Genomic DNA, 15495 nt, shown 5'->3' on the forward strand with positions numbered 1-15495 from the left:
AGCCCTGAGCTCATAAGATCCTCGAGCCCGGGGCTTCCTCCCGTTGCAAGGTGAGAGGGGAATTTGAACTCAGGTAGATCTCGAGAACTCCCCCGCTGTAATAACCAATGAACAGCCAGTGATTGCTCTTGAGAGATAACCGTTTACTAGGAGCATGTCTATAGTGCCGGTTTGGATTAGTCAATTAACTTACATTGCATGTTTTTTGGACGGTGGGAGGAAACCGGGGAACCCGGGGGAAACCCGCGTGAGCACGGGGAGAAAATGCAAACTCCGCACAGAAATGTCTGCTGGTTTGGTAAGCCTAGAACCAGAGACATTCTTGCTGTGAGGCAACAGTGCTAAGCACTGGGCCACCGTGTCACCCATCTAGGAAGAAGGAGGAGTAGGGGTGGATGGGGGGATTATTCAAAATGAAGATAGCGGTGGTACATAACCTAGGGTATTTGTAGTAGCTTAGGAGTCATCTGATTGGTGCATTGAGAATTGGATAATGCAGATCCAGCCGCTAGCAATCATAAGCACGTGATCCTCTCGAAATTTGTTTATAACTAAACTTCACTTGGTGAAAAAAATGGTAGAGATACTTTGTAATAGGTGGCCTCTATATTTACTTTAACCCTATGTTTTTACTAGGCCTCTATTTACTTTAATTTAATTTAATTCAGTTTAATTTTATTTAATTTTATTAAGTTTGTTTTAATTAACTAAATTTATAGTTTTTATTTGTCTGTGCATTTTTGTGTATTGTGTGCTTTTATTATTTAGTTTTCACTTTTGTAAATTGTTGACTACTAATTATGAATGTATGAGACCATTTATGCTATAAGTTTGTGTGTTTTGTAATTAGTTGTTTTGGTTGTTGTTGTTATAAAGAATGAAAGCAATAAAAAAATAATTGTAGCAAAATTAAATTAGTTACTGTAATGCGTTACTTTTCCAAAGCGCTACTCCCCAACATTGCTTATTAGAAACATAGGGCTCTACTTTAACGGTCTGGGCCAAAGTCTAAAGTGCATGCCGCAAAAGCATTAAGAGCGTGTCCGAATCCCCTTTAATTTCAAGCTCGCTATTTTAAGGATGGAAAAATACAATCTGCAACCAGGCACTTGATCTAACAGGGTTGTGCTTATTCTCTTAATGAGTTATGGGTGTGTTTTGAGCATAACATGCAGTAAACCAATCACAGTCTCATCTCCCATTCCCTTTAAGAGTCAGTTGCGTCACGCCATGGTGCATTTGCTATTTACATGGTGGACTTTGTAAGAGGAAAAACTGAACAGTAAAACTAAATGCTTCACTAGTGAGAAAACAGTTTAACAGATCATTTGCACGAGGATAAAGAATGAACCTCCTCAATTCAGCCTCTTCATTTTCTCATTACTTTTACTCTTTACTTTACTCTATTACTTACATGAATAAGGAAACGCTGTTGTATGCACTCCACTGAAGACATCCATTAGCAAACATATTTAATTTTGTTTTTTAAACCCAAAGATAGTTTTAAAACTATTTCTAAATTCAGTGCTAAATTCCATCAAATAAATTAACAATAATAATGAAGTGTGGTAAAAAAGTTATATCTGAACACACCTCCTATTCTTATGCCCCATATAGTGATGCACACGTCTTCAAAACCTGACAGGTGGACTTTAGACCAGCTTATAGTTGGTCAATGGTGCAGTCTATTTCAGTTCCTCAAAACAGCAATGCGCCAACAATGCACTTTAACACGCCTCCTTTTTAGACCAGCACACCCATCTGTCCACAAAGTGGCACAAATGGATTTGCCATTTAAACAACGTGGCGCAAAATGTAAAAAATAGGGTTGCGCTGGTCTGAAAATAGCAACAAATCACGCCAAACACGTCTTGCGCCTTATTGCGACGGGAGTATAGGGTTTGATTAATTTACATTACATAGCAAAACAAAACGTTATAGTATCAAATTATGTCTAACACAAATGTCACTGGAAAATTGAAATTGCAAATCCCATTGTAAAACCAAAAAGGAAGTCTTGAGGGAACCCACTGTTAGTTGCTTACCATCATTACTGCATCACCTTATTCCATATACATTAATACAGATGGACATTTATTTCATATTTTTTTTACATTTCTGCTTTTGTGGTCCAAAAACTATATAAGTGTAAAGAACATTAGCACAATAACAGGATGGGTGCAATTTGAGGCACTATCACTTTAAGGCTCATGTTTCATTTGAGCAGTCTGAAATAGAATTTTCCCTTGTGGGATTCATTTTTACCTTACATTACCTTTTCTTTTATAAAGCATACAACGCTACCACCTTTTCTTGCAGTGAAAAGATAAATGATGACAAGAACAGAATGTATCATCCTCAGAGACCAATTATATAACACAATATGCTCGGCTGTCATCTTTAATACTTCATACCTCCATCCAGTAGAGATCATGTCAAATATATCAACATGTCTGTCAACACCATGTGTCTGATTTTATAACAGCTCTGTCTCTGTGTGTGTTTGACCAAGCTTTATTTTAAAGCATAAAAAAACATATCCAGACATAAACTAAATTTGACTTAACCTTTATTTTGAAAATGTCTTTAAAAAGAAAATAAAATGTGTTAGATTTGCATATCCTGTACAGTCACCGGCCACTTTATTAGGTATACCTTACTAGCACCAGGTTGGACCCCCTTTTTTCTTCAGAGCTGCCTTAATCCGTTGTGGCATATATTCAACAAAGTACTGGAAATATTCCTCAGAGATTTTGGTCCATATTGACATGATAGCATCACGCAGTCGCTGCAGATTTGTTGGCTGCACATGCATCATGTGAATCTCCCGTTCCACCACATCCCAAAGGTGCTCTATCGGATTGAGATCTGGTGACTGTGGAGGCCATTTGACTACAGTGAACTCTATGTCATGTTCAAGAAACCAGTCTGAGATGATTCACGCTTAATGACATGGCGCGTTATCCTGCTGATAGTAGCCATTGTTGTGCACTCAGAGATGCTCTTCTGCATACCTCGGTTGTAACAAGTGGTTATTTGAGTTACTGTTGCCTTTCTATCAGCTCGAATAAGTTCTCCTCTGATCCTGGCATAACAAGGCATTTGCGCCCACAGACCTGCTGCTCACTGGATGTTTTCTTTTTTTCAGACTATTCTTTGTAAACCCTAGAGATGGTTGTGTGTGAAAATCCTAGTAGATCAACAGTTTCTGAAATACTCAGAGCAGCCTGTTTGGCACCAACAACCATGCCATGTTCAAAGTCCCTTAAATCACCTTTCTTCCCAATTCTGATGCTCGGTTTAAACTGAAGTAGATCTTCTTGACCATGTCTACACGCCTAAATGAGTTGCTGCCATGTGTTTGGCTCATCTGATTAGAAATTTGCGTTAATGAGCAGTAGGACAGGTGTACCTATTAAAGTAGCCAGTGAGTGTAGACTAGAATATGGACTACTGTATGTAAAACATACACTGGCATTCAAAGATTTGAGGTTGGTAAGATAGGGTCAGTATTAAATTGATCAAAAGATGACAGCCCACCAATGGGGTTGTACAACAAAAGGTCAGTTCAAAAAAGTCATTAATCCTTCATATCCTGATTGATGTTTCAAAAAATTGTATTGACTTGACATTAAAAAGGGGTATATATATCCATTCTATCAAGATCTATGTATAACAGGAGTCTGTTTCATTTTAAAGTGGTTTATTCTTCAACATCTGTTTTTTACGGTTTGGATATATTCTGAAATACCCAAAATATCCAATTACAAACAAAGCTGAAATAAAATTATAACACTTTACCATTTGTACATTTATTTTTATTTCAGTTATTTGGTTATTAATTTGAATTCAGCTAAAGTCGGAAGCCATCTGTTAATGTTAATTTTAATTTTAAATATTGTTAAACAAATATACTTCTAAAGCATTTCTTAATCATAGTTCACGTTAATTTCAGCAGTAAAAAAATTTAAGTTTTGATTTTAATCATGCATCAAGATTAAGTATTGGAAGTGAGCTAACATGAATTAACAATACAAGCTTCATTTATTAACAAGTTTTAATAAAGATTAATGCAGTAAATAGGCTGTAACAAAAGTAACATTCATTAGCTGTTAAATAATCAACTACCCACCCCACCCTCCGCCTCCCCCCCAGCAAAAAAAAACATAATAAATGTACCAAAATGACTACAAATTAAATAAAAAAAAAATTTAAGATACAGCTTTTTACATGACCGCTATTATTATTATTATTATTATTATTATTATTATTATTATTATTATTATTATTATTATTATTATTATTATTATCATTATTGCAGTTTTTCTCAGTCGCTTTGGTGCATTTCTCACAACACTATTTACATTTGCATTTCTCAAAACATTTACTACAATCTGCAAAACCTAGTTGATAACCTGCAAAAGCATGTCACTTGCTCAAAATGGATAGCGCATTCCCCAAAAGCAAGTTTTCATGTCAATGAAAGTGTCAGTGTCATCAAGATGATGAACAAGATAGTCATATGGCTTTGTCATGTTTTCATTATGACAGTTTACTCTACATTTTTTCCAATGCAAAAAAGTCCGATTTTGGTGACACTTCCTGAAAATGCTCAAGACAGCACTTCATACTATTTGCACAGCCATTTGAAAACTAAAGTAAAGTTAGACATTACTGCATTTAGTGAGGTATCTGAGTACAAGACACTGAATATGTATGTTTCAGCATTCACAAGTTTGACTGACATGACATAAGCAAATGACAATGTTATAAAACAGCAGAGAGTTGTATGAAAGCAATCGATGCATGTCCAAATGCATTTGCAATTTGTTGGAAAGAAAGAGATACTGCTACTATGATGTGCACAAATGACTAATTGTTTTGAGAAATGCATTTACTGTTGTGCAAATGTAAATAGTGTTGTGAGAAATGCATCAAAGCGACGGAGAAAAACTGTATTATATTAGTTTTGTGGATAAAACTGACTCCAATAAACAGGTTACTACATGTTTAAAGTTATTACACTCCCAGAAATAAAGATACAAGAACTGTCACCCATACCTTTTAAAAAAGGTACACCTTTTATTTTTTATATACTAATCTGTACACTATCTGAACTAATATATACTTTTAAGATATCAATGTTATTTTGACTACCTTTGGAAAATTGTCAGCTCTTATTTCTCAGAGTGTATTAATAACAAATCTAAATTTAAAGAAAAATAATGTCAAGAGTTAAAATATAACAGTATTAAATGTGTACATGGTTGCTTTTTATTCACTTTTAATTAAGATCAAGTTTAGACCTTTGCAAAAAACTAAAAGAAGGGCTGAACATACAGCATTTGCTGCGCTGGTTCAGGTCGGTCCAGGTGCCGTCAGGTAAACACTTTCTGACCTTTGGTCCCACAATCACTCTGCTTCCTCTGCAGATGTACTCGATTTCATAATCCACCGGCAACACCTGGACACTGCGAATCTGCTCCCAGACAGAGAAAGAGAGAGATATTAAACACTTGTATGAAATGCTACATTCTGATTTGTTACACTGTTTATTTAGGTTTTTAATTGGTTTGATGTTCGTTTTTGATTTTTTCCTTTCTTCACATATTTCAAGCTCCATTTCACAATCATTCCAATAAAGCAATCTTTCATTTGAATTTGAAACAGAGACAGAGAGAGGAGAGAGAGGGTGTGACAACACATCTAAAACACCTATACTGCTGTTTGAATATCTGGTACTGTATCAGTGTGAGTACTTTCATAAACACTTTTATTCAGCAAGCACACTTTAAATTGATCAAACATGGGCGTAAAGACATTTGTAATAGATAAATAAATACATGCTGTTCTCCATTCATCAAAAAAATACAACAAAAAAAGCACAAAAAAATTTCACAACATACAATTATACAATATTTTCACAAATATACAATTATACAATAAACATTATTCAAAATATCTTCTTTTGAAGGTCAGTAAATGTAATTTTTTTAACCAATGATGATACACTAAACTATTATATGTTTCAATTACAAATTATATTATATTATATTATATTATATTATATTATATTATATTATATTATATTATATTATATTATATTATATTATATTATATTATATTATATTATATTATATTGAGCATATACATATTGTGTAATATAAAAGTGTTTATACCTGTTCCTGGGTCAGACCTCTGTATCTGATCCCTCCATCTCTAGGTGGTCGAATAATAGCACAACCTGTTGGAAAAACACAATGATCAAAGATGGATAGACAGACAGACAGACATATATATAGACAAAAAAATGGATGGACGGACAGACAGACATAGATAGATAGTCCTAATCAAGTCTGTAGACTAACATTCACCACACCATTTTCCACAAACGCAACACTCATTCTCTCCATTAGATGGCGCTCTTTCCATTCTGATGGCAGAGTTAAGTGAGCAAAAGCAACAGCGACAGCCATGATGGAAGCTTCTGTAATGGCCTGAGTGTTTTTTCACCCCCCAAACTCCCTATTCGCTGCCACCATGATGGCAGTGTAAATATATGAATATTTTCCAGCTTGTTAGATTCTTTAAATGAGCTTCACAAGCAGAGTCCATTTTAATCAGAGACATCAATGTAGCCCATATACTACTAGCAAACTGGCCGGCACTAAATTTCCCATTATATTTGAGTCATTCATGCCTCTAATCTGCGTAAATGTCTGCGTGTCCCCTGGGCTCACGGCTCTGGCAGGGATTTGCTGTCAGAATGAAAGAGCGGCGTAGCTGTAGCCTGTTATTACAGCCCGGTTCACCTACAGTGTCAGCAGCTAATTACAGTCATCGCCAAACCCAGTGCCCAGGGGCAAGACAGACCAGAGTGACGGCCGTGTTCACACTCGGATGTGTGTATTAGGCTCATTTTGTGTGTGGGGGTATTTTTAGGGACAAAAACATGAGCAGCATTATCAAAATCAAATGCTGCCATTGGCTTGCTGTTCGCAGCTTTGAAGAGACTCTAGAGTCATTGGAAATGCCAAGCCTACACTGCACAACATGCATTCTGGCATTTCGTGCAACTGTTTTTAAGAAACCACATACACTGCCGATAAATACTGTAAGGTTGTCAGTCTTTTAATGAAGGATCAGTCCTGTTTTGGGTTAGAATGGCTGACTACTTACAATGGCACTTGGTTAGCTTTACATTTTTAATGGTATTGTTTAAAAAGGAATTCATTTTTAGATGCTTTTTTTTCCAAAGCAGGTTTAATATTCATGTTTTTTTTTTTCATTTGTTGGTTTTTTAACTCAACTGTACCAATAAACTGTATGCATATAAAGGGGCGGACAGTTCATGCAAATTCCAATACGGTTTGCTAAACTAATTTACAAAAGATGGTTGCCTATGCTGGGTAAATTACTTACAAAATTGTAGTCCATTACTAATAATTACAGATTAAATTGTGAAAATGGTCTTTAGTAATTCCATCTAGATTACCCATAATAAGTAAAGTACTTCTTTTGTAACTACTTTTGGATTACTTTTAGATTATTTTTTATCTAACCTGCTTTAAACTTCCCATTAAACATACCATATTCGTATGAAAAAGCAACAAAATATTCAACTTCTTGAAATCAACATTAAACGTTGCTTTAAACCAGGGTCTGGAACAGGGGGGCCCAAACTTGGTCCTGTAGGGCTGGTGTCTTGCATATCTTAGTTCCAACCCCAATTAAACACACCTGAACCAGCTAATCAAGCTCTTTGTAGGTATACTAAAACTTCCAGGTAAGTGTGTTGAACAAAGTTGGAGCTAAACTACCGGCAGACACTGCCGCTCCAGGGGCTGGGACTGCATGTGTATTTATTAAAATGTAAAAATTCATTCATTCATTTTCTTTTCAGCTTAGTCCCTTTATTAATCAGGAGTCAGCGACTCAGTGGCGCAGTAGGTAAAGCTGTTGCCTCACAGCAAGAAGGTTGCTGGTTCGAGCCTTGGCTGGGTCAATTGGCGTTTCTGTGTGGAGTTTGCATGTTCTCCTTACGTTTGTGTGGGTTTCCTTCGGGTGCTCTGGTTTCCCCCACAGTCCAAAGATATGCGGTACAGGTGAATTGGGTAAGCTAAATTATTTGTAGTGTATGAGTGCGAATGAGTGCATATGGATGTTTCCCAGAGATGGGTTGCAGCTGGAAGGGCATCCACTGCATAAAACATGTGCTGGATAAGTTGGTTCATTCCGCTGTGGTGACCCCAGATTAATAAAGGGACTAAGCGGAAAAGAAAATGAAAGAATGAATAAGGAGGGGACGCCACAGTGGAATGCAACGCCAATTTATCTAGCATATGTTTTACACAGCGGATGCCCTTCCAGCCGCAACCCAACACTGGGAAACACCCATACACTCTTGCATTCACACGTATACACTACAGCCAATTTAGCTTATTCAATTCACCTATGTACCGCATGTCTTTGGACTGTAAGGAAACGGGAGCACTCTGAGGAAACCCACACAAACACGGAGAACATGCAAACTTCACACAGAATATGCCAACTGATCCAGCTCGGGCTCGAATCAGCAACCATGCTACCAACTTTGCCACCGTGACACCCATAAAATGTCAAATTCATAACAAAAAAGAAATAATACTTACTCTTAAATGCTAAAACAGATTTTTGTTTTTCACTTGCACACATATTAACAAACATCTGAGAACTGAGAACATGCCAATGTGTTGTTGAATTAATGAAATTATTATTTCCTCAGAAATATTTCAGTAAATGAAAATCACTGACAAAATCCTTGGAATACCCTGTGTTTGGACCATCCTTAATCAAAATTCACACATGATTCATGAAATCATGATTAACATCATTCATTCATTCATTTTCTTTTTGGCTTAGTCCCTTTATTAATCTGGGGTCGCCACAGCGGAATGAACCGCCAACTTATCCAGCATTTGTTTTACACAGCGGATGCCCTTCCAGCTGCAACCCATCTCTGGGAAACATCCATGCACACTCATTCACACTCATACACTATGGACAATTTAGCCTACCCAATTCACCTGTACCGCATGTCTTTGGACTGTAGGGGAAACCGGAGCACCCGAAGGAAACCCACGCAAACGCAGGGAGAACATGCACACTCCACACAGAAATGCCAACTGACCCAGCCAAGGCTTGAACCAGTGACCTTCTTGCAGTGAGGCGACAGCACTATCTACTGTGCCACTGCATCGCCATGATTAGCAACATAAATCTTTAAATAAAGTAAACATATGAATATATGTACTTCATATGTTTATATGCATATGAACTAACATTAAAGGGACAGTTCACTCAAAAATTAAAAATTTGCTCACTATTTACTCACCATCAAGTGGCTACAAACCTTTATGAGCTTTTAATTTCTGTTGAACACACAAAAAAAGATATTGCGAAGAAATCTGAAAACCTGTACCATAGACTTCCATAGTGGGAAAAACAAATACTATGGAAGTCAATGGTTACAGGTTTCTATTTTTCTTCATAATATCTTATTGTGTGTCCAACAGAAGGAAGAAATCATGTTTGGAACAAGTGAAAAGGAGAGTAAATGAATAGATGGCACTATGAATAGAACAGAATATTCATTTTAAGCAAACTATACCTTTAATAAACATAATAAACATATAGATAGCAGTGGCGTTACTTGCCCAAAGTCTTCTAGGACTGAATTATTATTTAGTCCACACTTCCAGAATTAAAAGTTACTGTATGTAATTCCACTGGATATTTTGAAGACAAAGCAACTCACAGTTACTGTATTATTATTTAGTACCTTGCATAATTAATTGTTTTAAATATCCATGGTCTAATTTAGTTTCAAAATTCAGAAGCATGGAATTTACATGATGTTTACATGTCATTCTGCACTGAAAAAATGATTCATTGGATTTACCAAACAGTTTTAAGGTAAGTGGTTTCAAACAATTAATATGAGCTCAGTTCAAACAAACAAATTAAGTCAAAGATTATTCAATTCAATTTGTTTGTTTAAATTCAGCCCATATAAATAGTTTGCAACCACTTACCTTACAAAAGTTTAGTAGAACCATTAAATCGTTTTTTTCAGTGTGTACTGAAGATGTAATCTAAATAATCAGACATATAGTAGAATGTTTGGAAAAAAAACTCATACAGAAAAAAGGTCCACTATCATGTGAATATGCAATCAAATCATTTAATAACTGATTAACTGTAATCAGATTATTTAAAAATGTAATCTACTCTAATTACAAGCACAAATCGTTAGAATTATATGTAATCAGTTATTACCCAGCAGCATAATTTAATGTAAATAGCCTAGAAGCATGGTTTAAGCAACTAATATCATGTATAAATTGTACAATTATATCCTCAATTTTACCTCAGTGACAGAATATTCATATGGTCAAAAATAGTGAATCTCTTGACTTCAATGTTTCTTATTTACTACCATAATTCACGAAACGATGCCAATGGCTGTAGCTTTCTTCAGTTATCACCGTTTAAAAACAATCGCTGTGTGTCCATGCGTGACTTATAATGACAGATCAGAAGAAATTCTGTGACAAGGGATATTCCACAGCCATTTCTTCCTGTTCAACAGGCCATAGAACAGGACAATTATGCATGGGGAGATTATATACGTGAGGATTTATGTACTTATTATAGCTGTCAGACATCTAATAGTGTTGATATTGTGTTTCATTAGTCGTTCAGCTTGGGCAGAGCAGACTAGCTAAGCTTGTAATATCTGAGATAGGAAGGATGCAATTAGAGCTGGATGGAAAAGACGTGAGGAAAAATTCAATTCTAGATTCTGACTGATGTGACCAGTGAATAAGACCTTTTTACACATTCAGCATATCAACAGCCTAATAAACACAAATAAACAGAAGATCTACACTAAAACACAAACGCACACAGTCAGGCTTAATTCCTTTATGTTGTAACTAATACTACTATAATAATTGCAATGAATCTTTAATAAGTAATATAATAATAAATAAATATTATAATTTCAAAATGAATAAACAATAAATAAATATTATTAAAACTAATATAGATGGAACTACTAGTAAAAAAACTATTTAAAAATTATTCATACATAAAATAAAAACAGTAATATTAAAAAAAACTATTAAATATCAGTGTGATATCTGCTGTGATATCAGTAAATGAGTGAGCCATTTGGAATGTGTTTTCACAATGAAACACAAGAGCTGTTGGTTTTAAATAATATGTTTAATGTAGTTAACAGTGTTGAAGTTTGATGATGAGGATTTACATTACACCTGTGAAATGACATCGAATTAACCCTATAATTCCAGACAATTGCACAAAATGTAAAGAGGAAATTGGAACTCTGTTTCACTGTATGTGGGAGTGTGTAGAGCTGCAGTTGTTTTGGAAGGAGGTGCTTGGTGTGTTCAGTGAAATCGCTGGAGAAAGTTCCTTTGTAACCAAATCTTTGCTAATTACATGCAGTTGAAGTCAGAATTATTAGCCCCCTTTTGATTTTTTTTTCTTTTTTAAATATTTCCCAAATGATGTTTAACAGAGCAAGAAAATTTTCACAGTATGTCTGATTTTTTTTTCTTCTGGAGAAAGTCTTATTTTTTTATTTCGGCTATAAAAGCAGTTTTATTTATTTTTTTATTCATTTAAAGGTCAAAATTATTCACCCCTTTAAGCTACATTTATTTTTCGATAGTCTACAGAACAAACCATCGTTAAACAATAACTTGCCTAATTACCCTAACCTGCCTAGTTAACCTAATTAACCTAGTTAAGCCTTTTAATGTCACTTTAAGCTGTATAGAAGTGTCTTATATCTAGAAATAAAAGATATATCTAGTCAATAAATATGTACTGTCATCATGGCAAAGATAAAATAAACCAGTTATTAGAAATGAGTTATTAAAACTATTATGTTTACAAAATGTGTTGAAAATCTTTTCTCTGTTAAACAGAAATTGAGGAATAATTCAGGGGGGTTAATAATTCTGACTTCGACTGTATATCCTGAAAATGTGTCAGTAAATGCAAACAAAAAGAAGCTTATAGATTTCAGCCTTATCCAAGCTAAACGTGTTATAGCTTTGGTATAGAAAATTACCCAAGAACCTGGTCTTGCACCATGGATAAAGGAAATGCCTGATAATCTTGCTCTTGAAAGATTAACATATGTAATCAGAGGTAAAGCAGACTTTTAAAAAAGTGTGGTCTCCTTTCGGTCGCTTTATAAATGGATAGATAAAAATGGATGTGTATGGAAAGATGGCTGTTATTTAAAATTTAACATTGAATTTATTATTATTATATATGCACACGCATTGGTCAATTTAAATGTATTTTTATATCATATTGTATTTTATAATTTATTTTAAATGTTATTTAGCTTTAACAAATGTTGAGGTGGGAAAGTACATTCTGAAATATTATACAAGTTAATATTCTGGGTTTTGTAATTTAATTAAAAATCAATAAAAATCTAAGTAAAAAACTGTGTTAAAGGTATTACAAGAATTTTTTTAATAGTAAATAGAGTTTTTTGCAGACTTGGTCTAAAGATTAAGTATATGAGTGAATGGCCAATGTTAATGCTGCTCTATAACTCTATAACTGTTTTGTTATTGAATTGTAAATGACATTTCTTAATGTATTCTTGAAGCAAATAAACATGTTTAGCAGAGATAACGTCACAGTTTTTATCAATCAATCAATCAATCAATCAATCAATCAATCAATCAATCAATCAATCAATCAATCAATGTAATATTTGAATTAGTCTTCATCTATGATTGGTAATGCCTGGTAAGATGTGCAAGAAATCAGTATAGCACAAGCAGTTTAAGGACAAAACCTGACAAATGTCTTAAAAATAAGTATATGACAGTATTTGAACAATGTCAGATACTGAAACAGATAATACACATTAAACAAGCCATATTTGGGGGGAGGGGGAAGTTGCACAAATCCACATTTAAAAAAGCTCTCAGACACATGCTTCAGCTCTTTACATTACCTGCAGTTATATTACGTGAGGCCATGGTGAGTGAGAAAGACCCAAGGAGAAACGGCAGAATAAGTGAGAGTGCCATCCTTCCACCTGCAGAACGAGAGAAAGAGAGCAGATCAGCATTATCAGAAAAGGATCAGGTGAGTGTAAAAAAACCCAACACAGTCTTATTGTTAATCTCTGGCTGTGCTTCTGCAAAACCTCAAATAGGTTCCTCCTGGTACTTTTCACTGCTCTTTTCCTATTACGAGACATGTTTTTCAGCACAGGCTCATTGGAAATATGTGCCTCAGCCTACATTTTTGCCAAATACGTTGTTTTGTTGCATATTTCAGATGACAAATACACTAGATGGCGCTGTCTACCATTTTTATAGTAGACAATATAAAATACGTTACTTTTTGTGCGCTTTGTGGTACATTTTAGATACACGTCCTTGTACATGATGATGAAAAGCCGGGGCTTATCATACAGATCACCTGAACCACTGACCTAAACCAGTGAATAAACCCAACTAATAATGTTTTTAATCTAAGTGATTGAAAGAGAAAAGTGCAACAACATACTTTTATCTTGCTTTTACATCACTTTAATCTGTTTTGTGTAAACAGATTCGCCAAACTCGATCTTGAGTGCTCTGCACAAGTACAACACTCTACAAGGTGAGCTACCGAGCAAACTGACCACGCCAGAAAAGTTGTCCATATGGAGATAGATTGGTGAGGCAAACAGATTTGATTACAAATCATAGACATTATTAAGCTATTTTGTGGTATTTATTTGGTGTTGTGCAAGGACCTGAACAAAAATGCACTTTATTTATTGATAATATGGCCTGTAAATATCATTAGTGTGATACAACAAAGGTTGATGGCATCATACTGACCTGTAGCATTCATTTACTTAGATTCTGCCGTCAAACTTATGTTTAAATAAATTTTTTGCAGGCTGCTTGTAGGCTGTTTTCATACATATCACCTACATTAAACCCTATTCTAAACTTAAACAAGCTTTGACAAATGCACATGAAAACCGCTCTGTGTAGACTACCTTTTTTTTGACAAATTGTATTCCACAATACTCTTTCCTGAGTGCTCTGCGTCACAAGTACAATGCTGTATGTACCATGTGAGCTTCCAAGCAAAGTGAATACATCATAAAATGTGTCAATTTGAAGATAAATACGTGATTGTTTCTTATCTTGTTTTCAAATAGTGGTCATCTTTTATGCCTTTTGAGGTCTTTTTATAGTATTGTGCAAAAAGCTGCACAAAATATAGCTTTTTTTGTCAGTAATCTGCTCCTCTAATCATAATTTGTGGGGGGAAGACAATTACTGTTGTTATGGTACTACTGTACCTCCTAGTGTCCATTACAACCAGAAACCAAATCTACAGTATATGGGCATATGTGACTCATTCAAGCATTTTCCATTCATTTTCCTTTAACTAGAATGATATATTGTATTCATAATTGTATTATTTACAGAAAATGCTTAAGAGTGATAGGGAACATTTGGTTCTGTTACTTATTGCTGTTCGACTTATTTTTAAACATTTTAAACTACTAGAGATGATAAAAACAGAGATGACAATAACAAAGTTGATGTTTTTCATCATTTTGTGCTTTAGATCAAGATGCTAACATCAAACAGATACTACATGGCATCTCTAAAACAGAATTTTATGTATTTTCATAATATTATTATTGTTATAACAATAATAATATTATAAAAATACATTAAAATCTTTTTTATATACATTTGTTTATTTATTTATTTATTTATTTATTTTAATAAAGGGACTAAGCTGAAATGAAAATGAATGATGTATCCTAAACATTTTGCACAAATGAAAGAGAAAAGTTTTCCACCGGAAGAAGTGACATCACTTGGAGCAAATCAATCTTTTTCTATCAGTGCTTTAAAGGTTGTTATGCCTTTTTATAATCAATATAACACAGTTGACCAAAAGTTGGGACAATTTTTTTATAACTGAAATGACCAATAATACACAAAATAGATGTGTCATGCAAGTGTTTATTTAACTTAGTAGAGCAAACACACAAAAAAGATTGTCACAATCACCAGCGATCTAGTAAATACAAATCTTTCCTCAAAAGAACTACAATCCTGTCATGCACCTCACACACACCTGTTCCGGTTCTCTGTTGATTACACACACACACACACACACACAGCTGGAAGCTGCTCAAGGGCTAATTACACAGACTATATACTGTATACTGCTCTGTTTGACACACACTTTGCTGAGTCTTGTTGTTTGTTTATCCTTTAGCATTATGAAGTGTTTATCCTGTCTAGTCCTTCTATGTTTAGATCCTTGCCTTCTTTTCTTGCTCTTGATTCCTCGCCGCCTAGACTGACCTTTTGCCTGTTTTTGACCACAATCTTGGATTAGCTTTATGCTTTTTTTGCTCCTGTTTTGACC

The 15495-nt window shown here is 34.7% G+C and overlaps 1 protein-coding gene across 2 annotated transcripts in view; it reads right to left on the reverse strand.

The window, feature by feature from the left end:
• gabbr1b (gamma-aminobutyric acid (GABA) B receptor, 1b) overlaps positions 1-15495 on the reverse strand; it is a 226353-nt gene that overhangs the window by 142018 nt on the left and 68840 nt on the right. For both annotated transcript variants that reach the window (XM_056480451.1, XM_056480450.1), the window contains exons 2-4: positions 13052-13135; positions 6180-6244; positions 5341-5479 (exon numbers count right to left, since the gene is read on the reverse strand). In XM_056480451.1, coding sequence (XP_056336426.1) covers positions 5341-5479; positions 6180-6244; positions 13052-13127 — 280 coding nt within the window. In that variant the 5' untranslated portion in view covers positions 13128-13135. The remainder of the gene's footprint in view (positions 1-5340; positions 5480-6179; positions 6245-13051; positions 13136-15495) is intronic.

The sequence above is a fragment of the Danio aesculapii genome, chromosome 19 (assembly GCF_903798145.1).
Source record: "Danio aesculapii chromosome 19, fDanAes4.1, whole genome shotgun sequence".
NCBI lineage: Eukaryota > Metazoa > Chordata > Actinopteri > Cypriniformes > Danionidae > Danio > Danio aesculapii.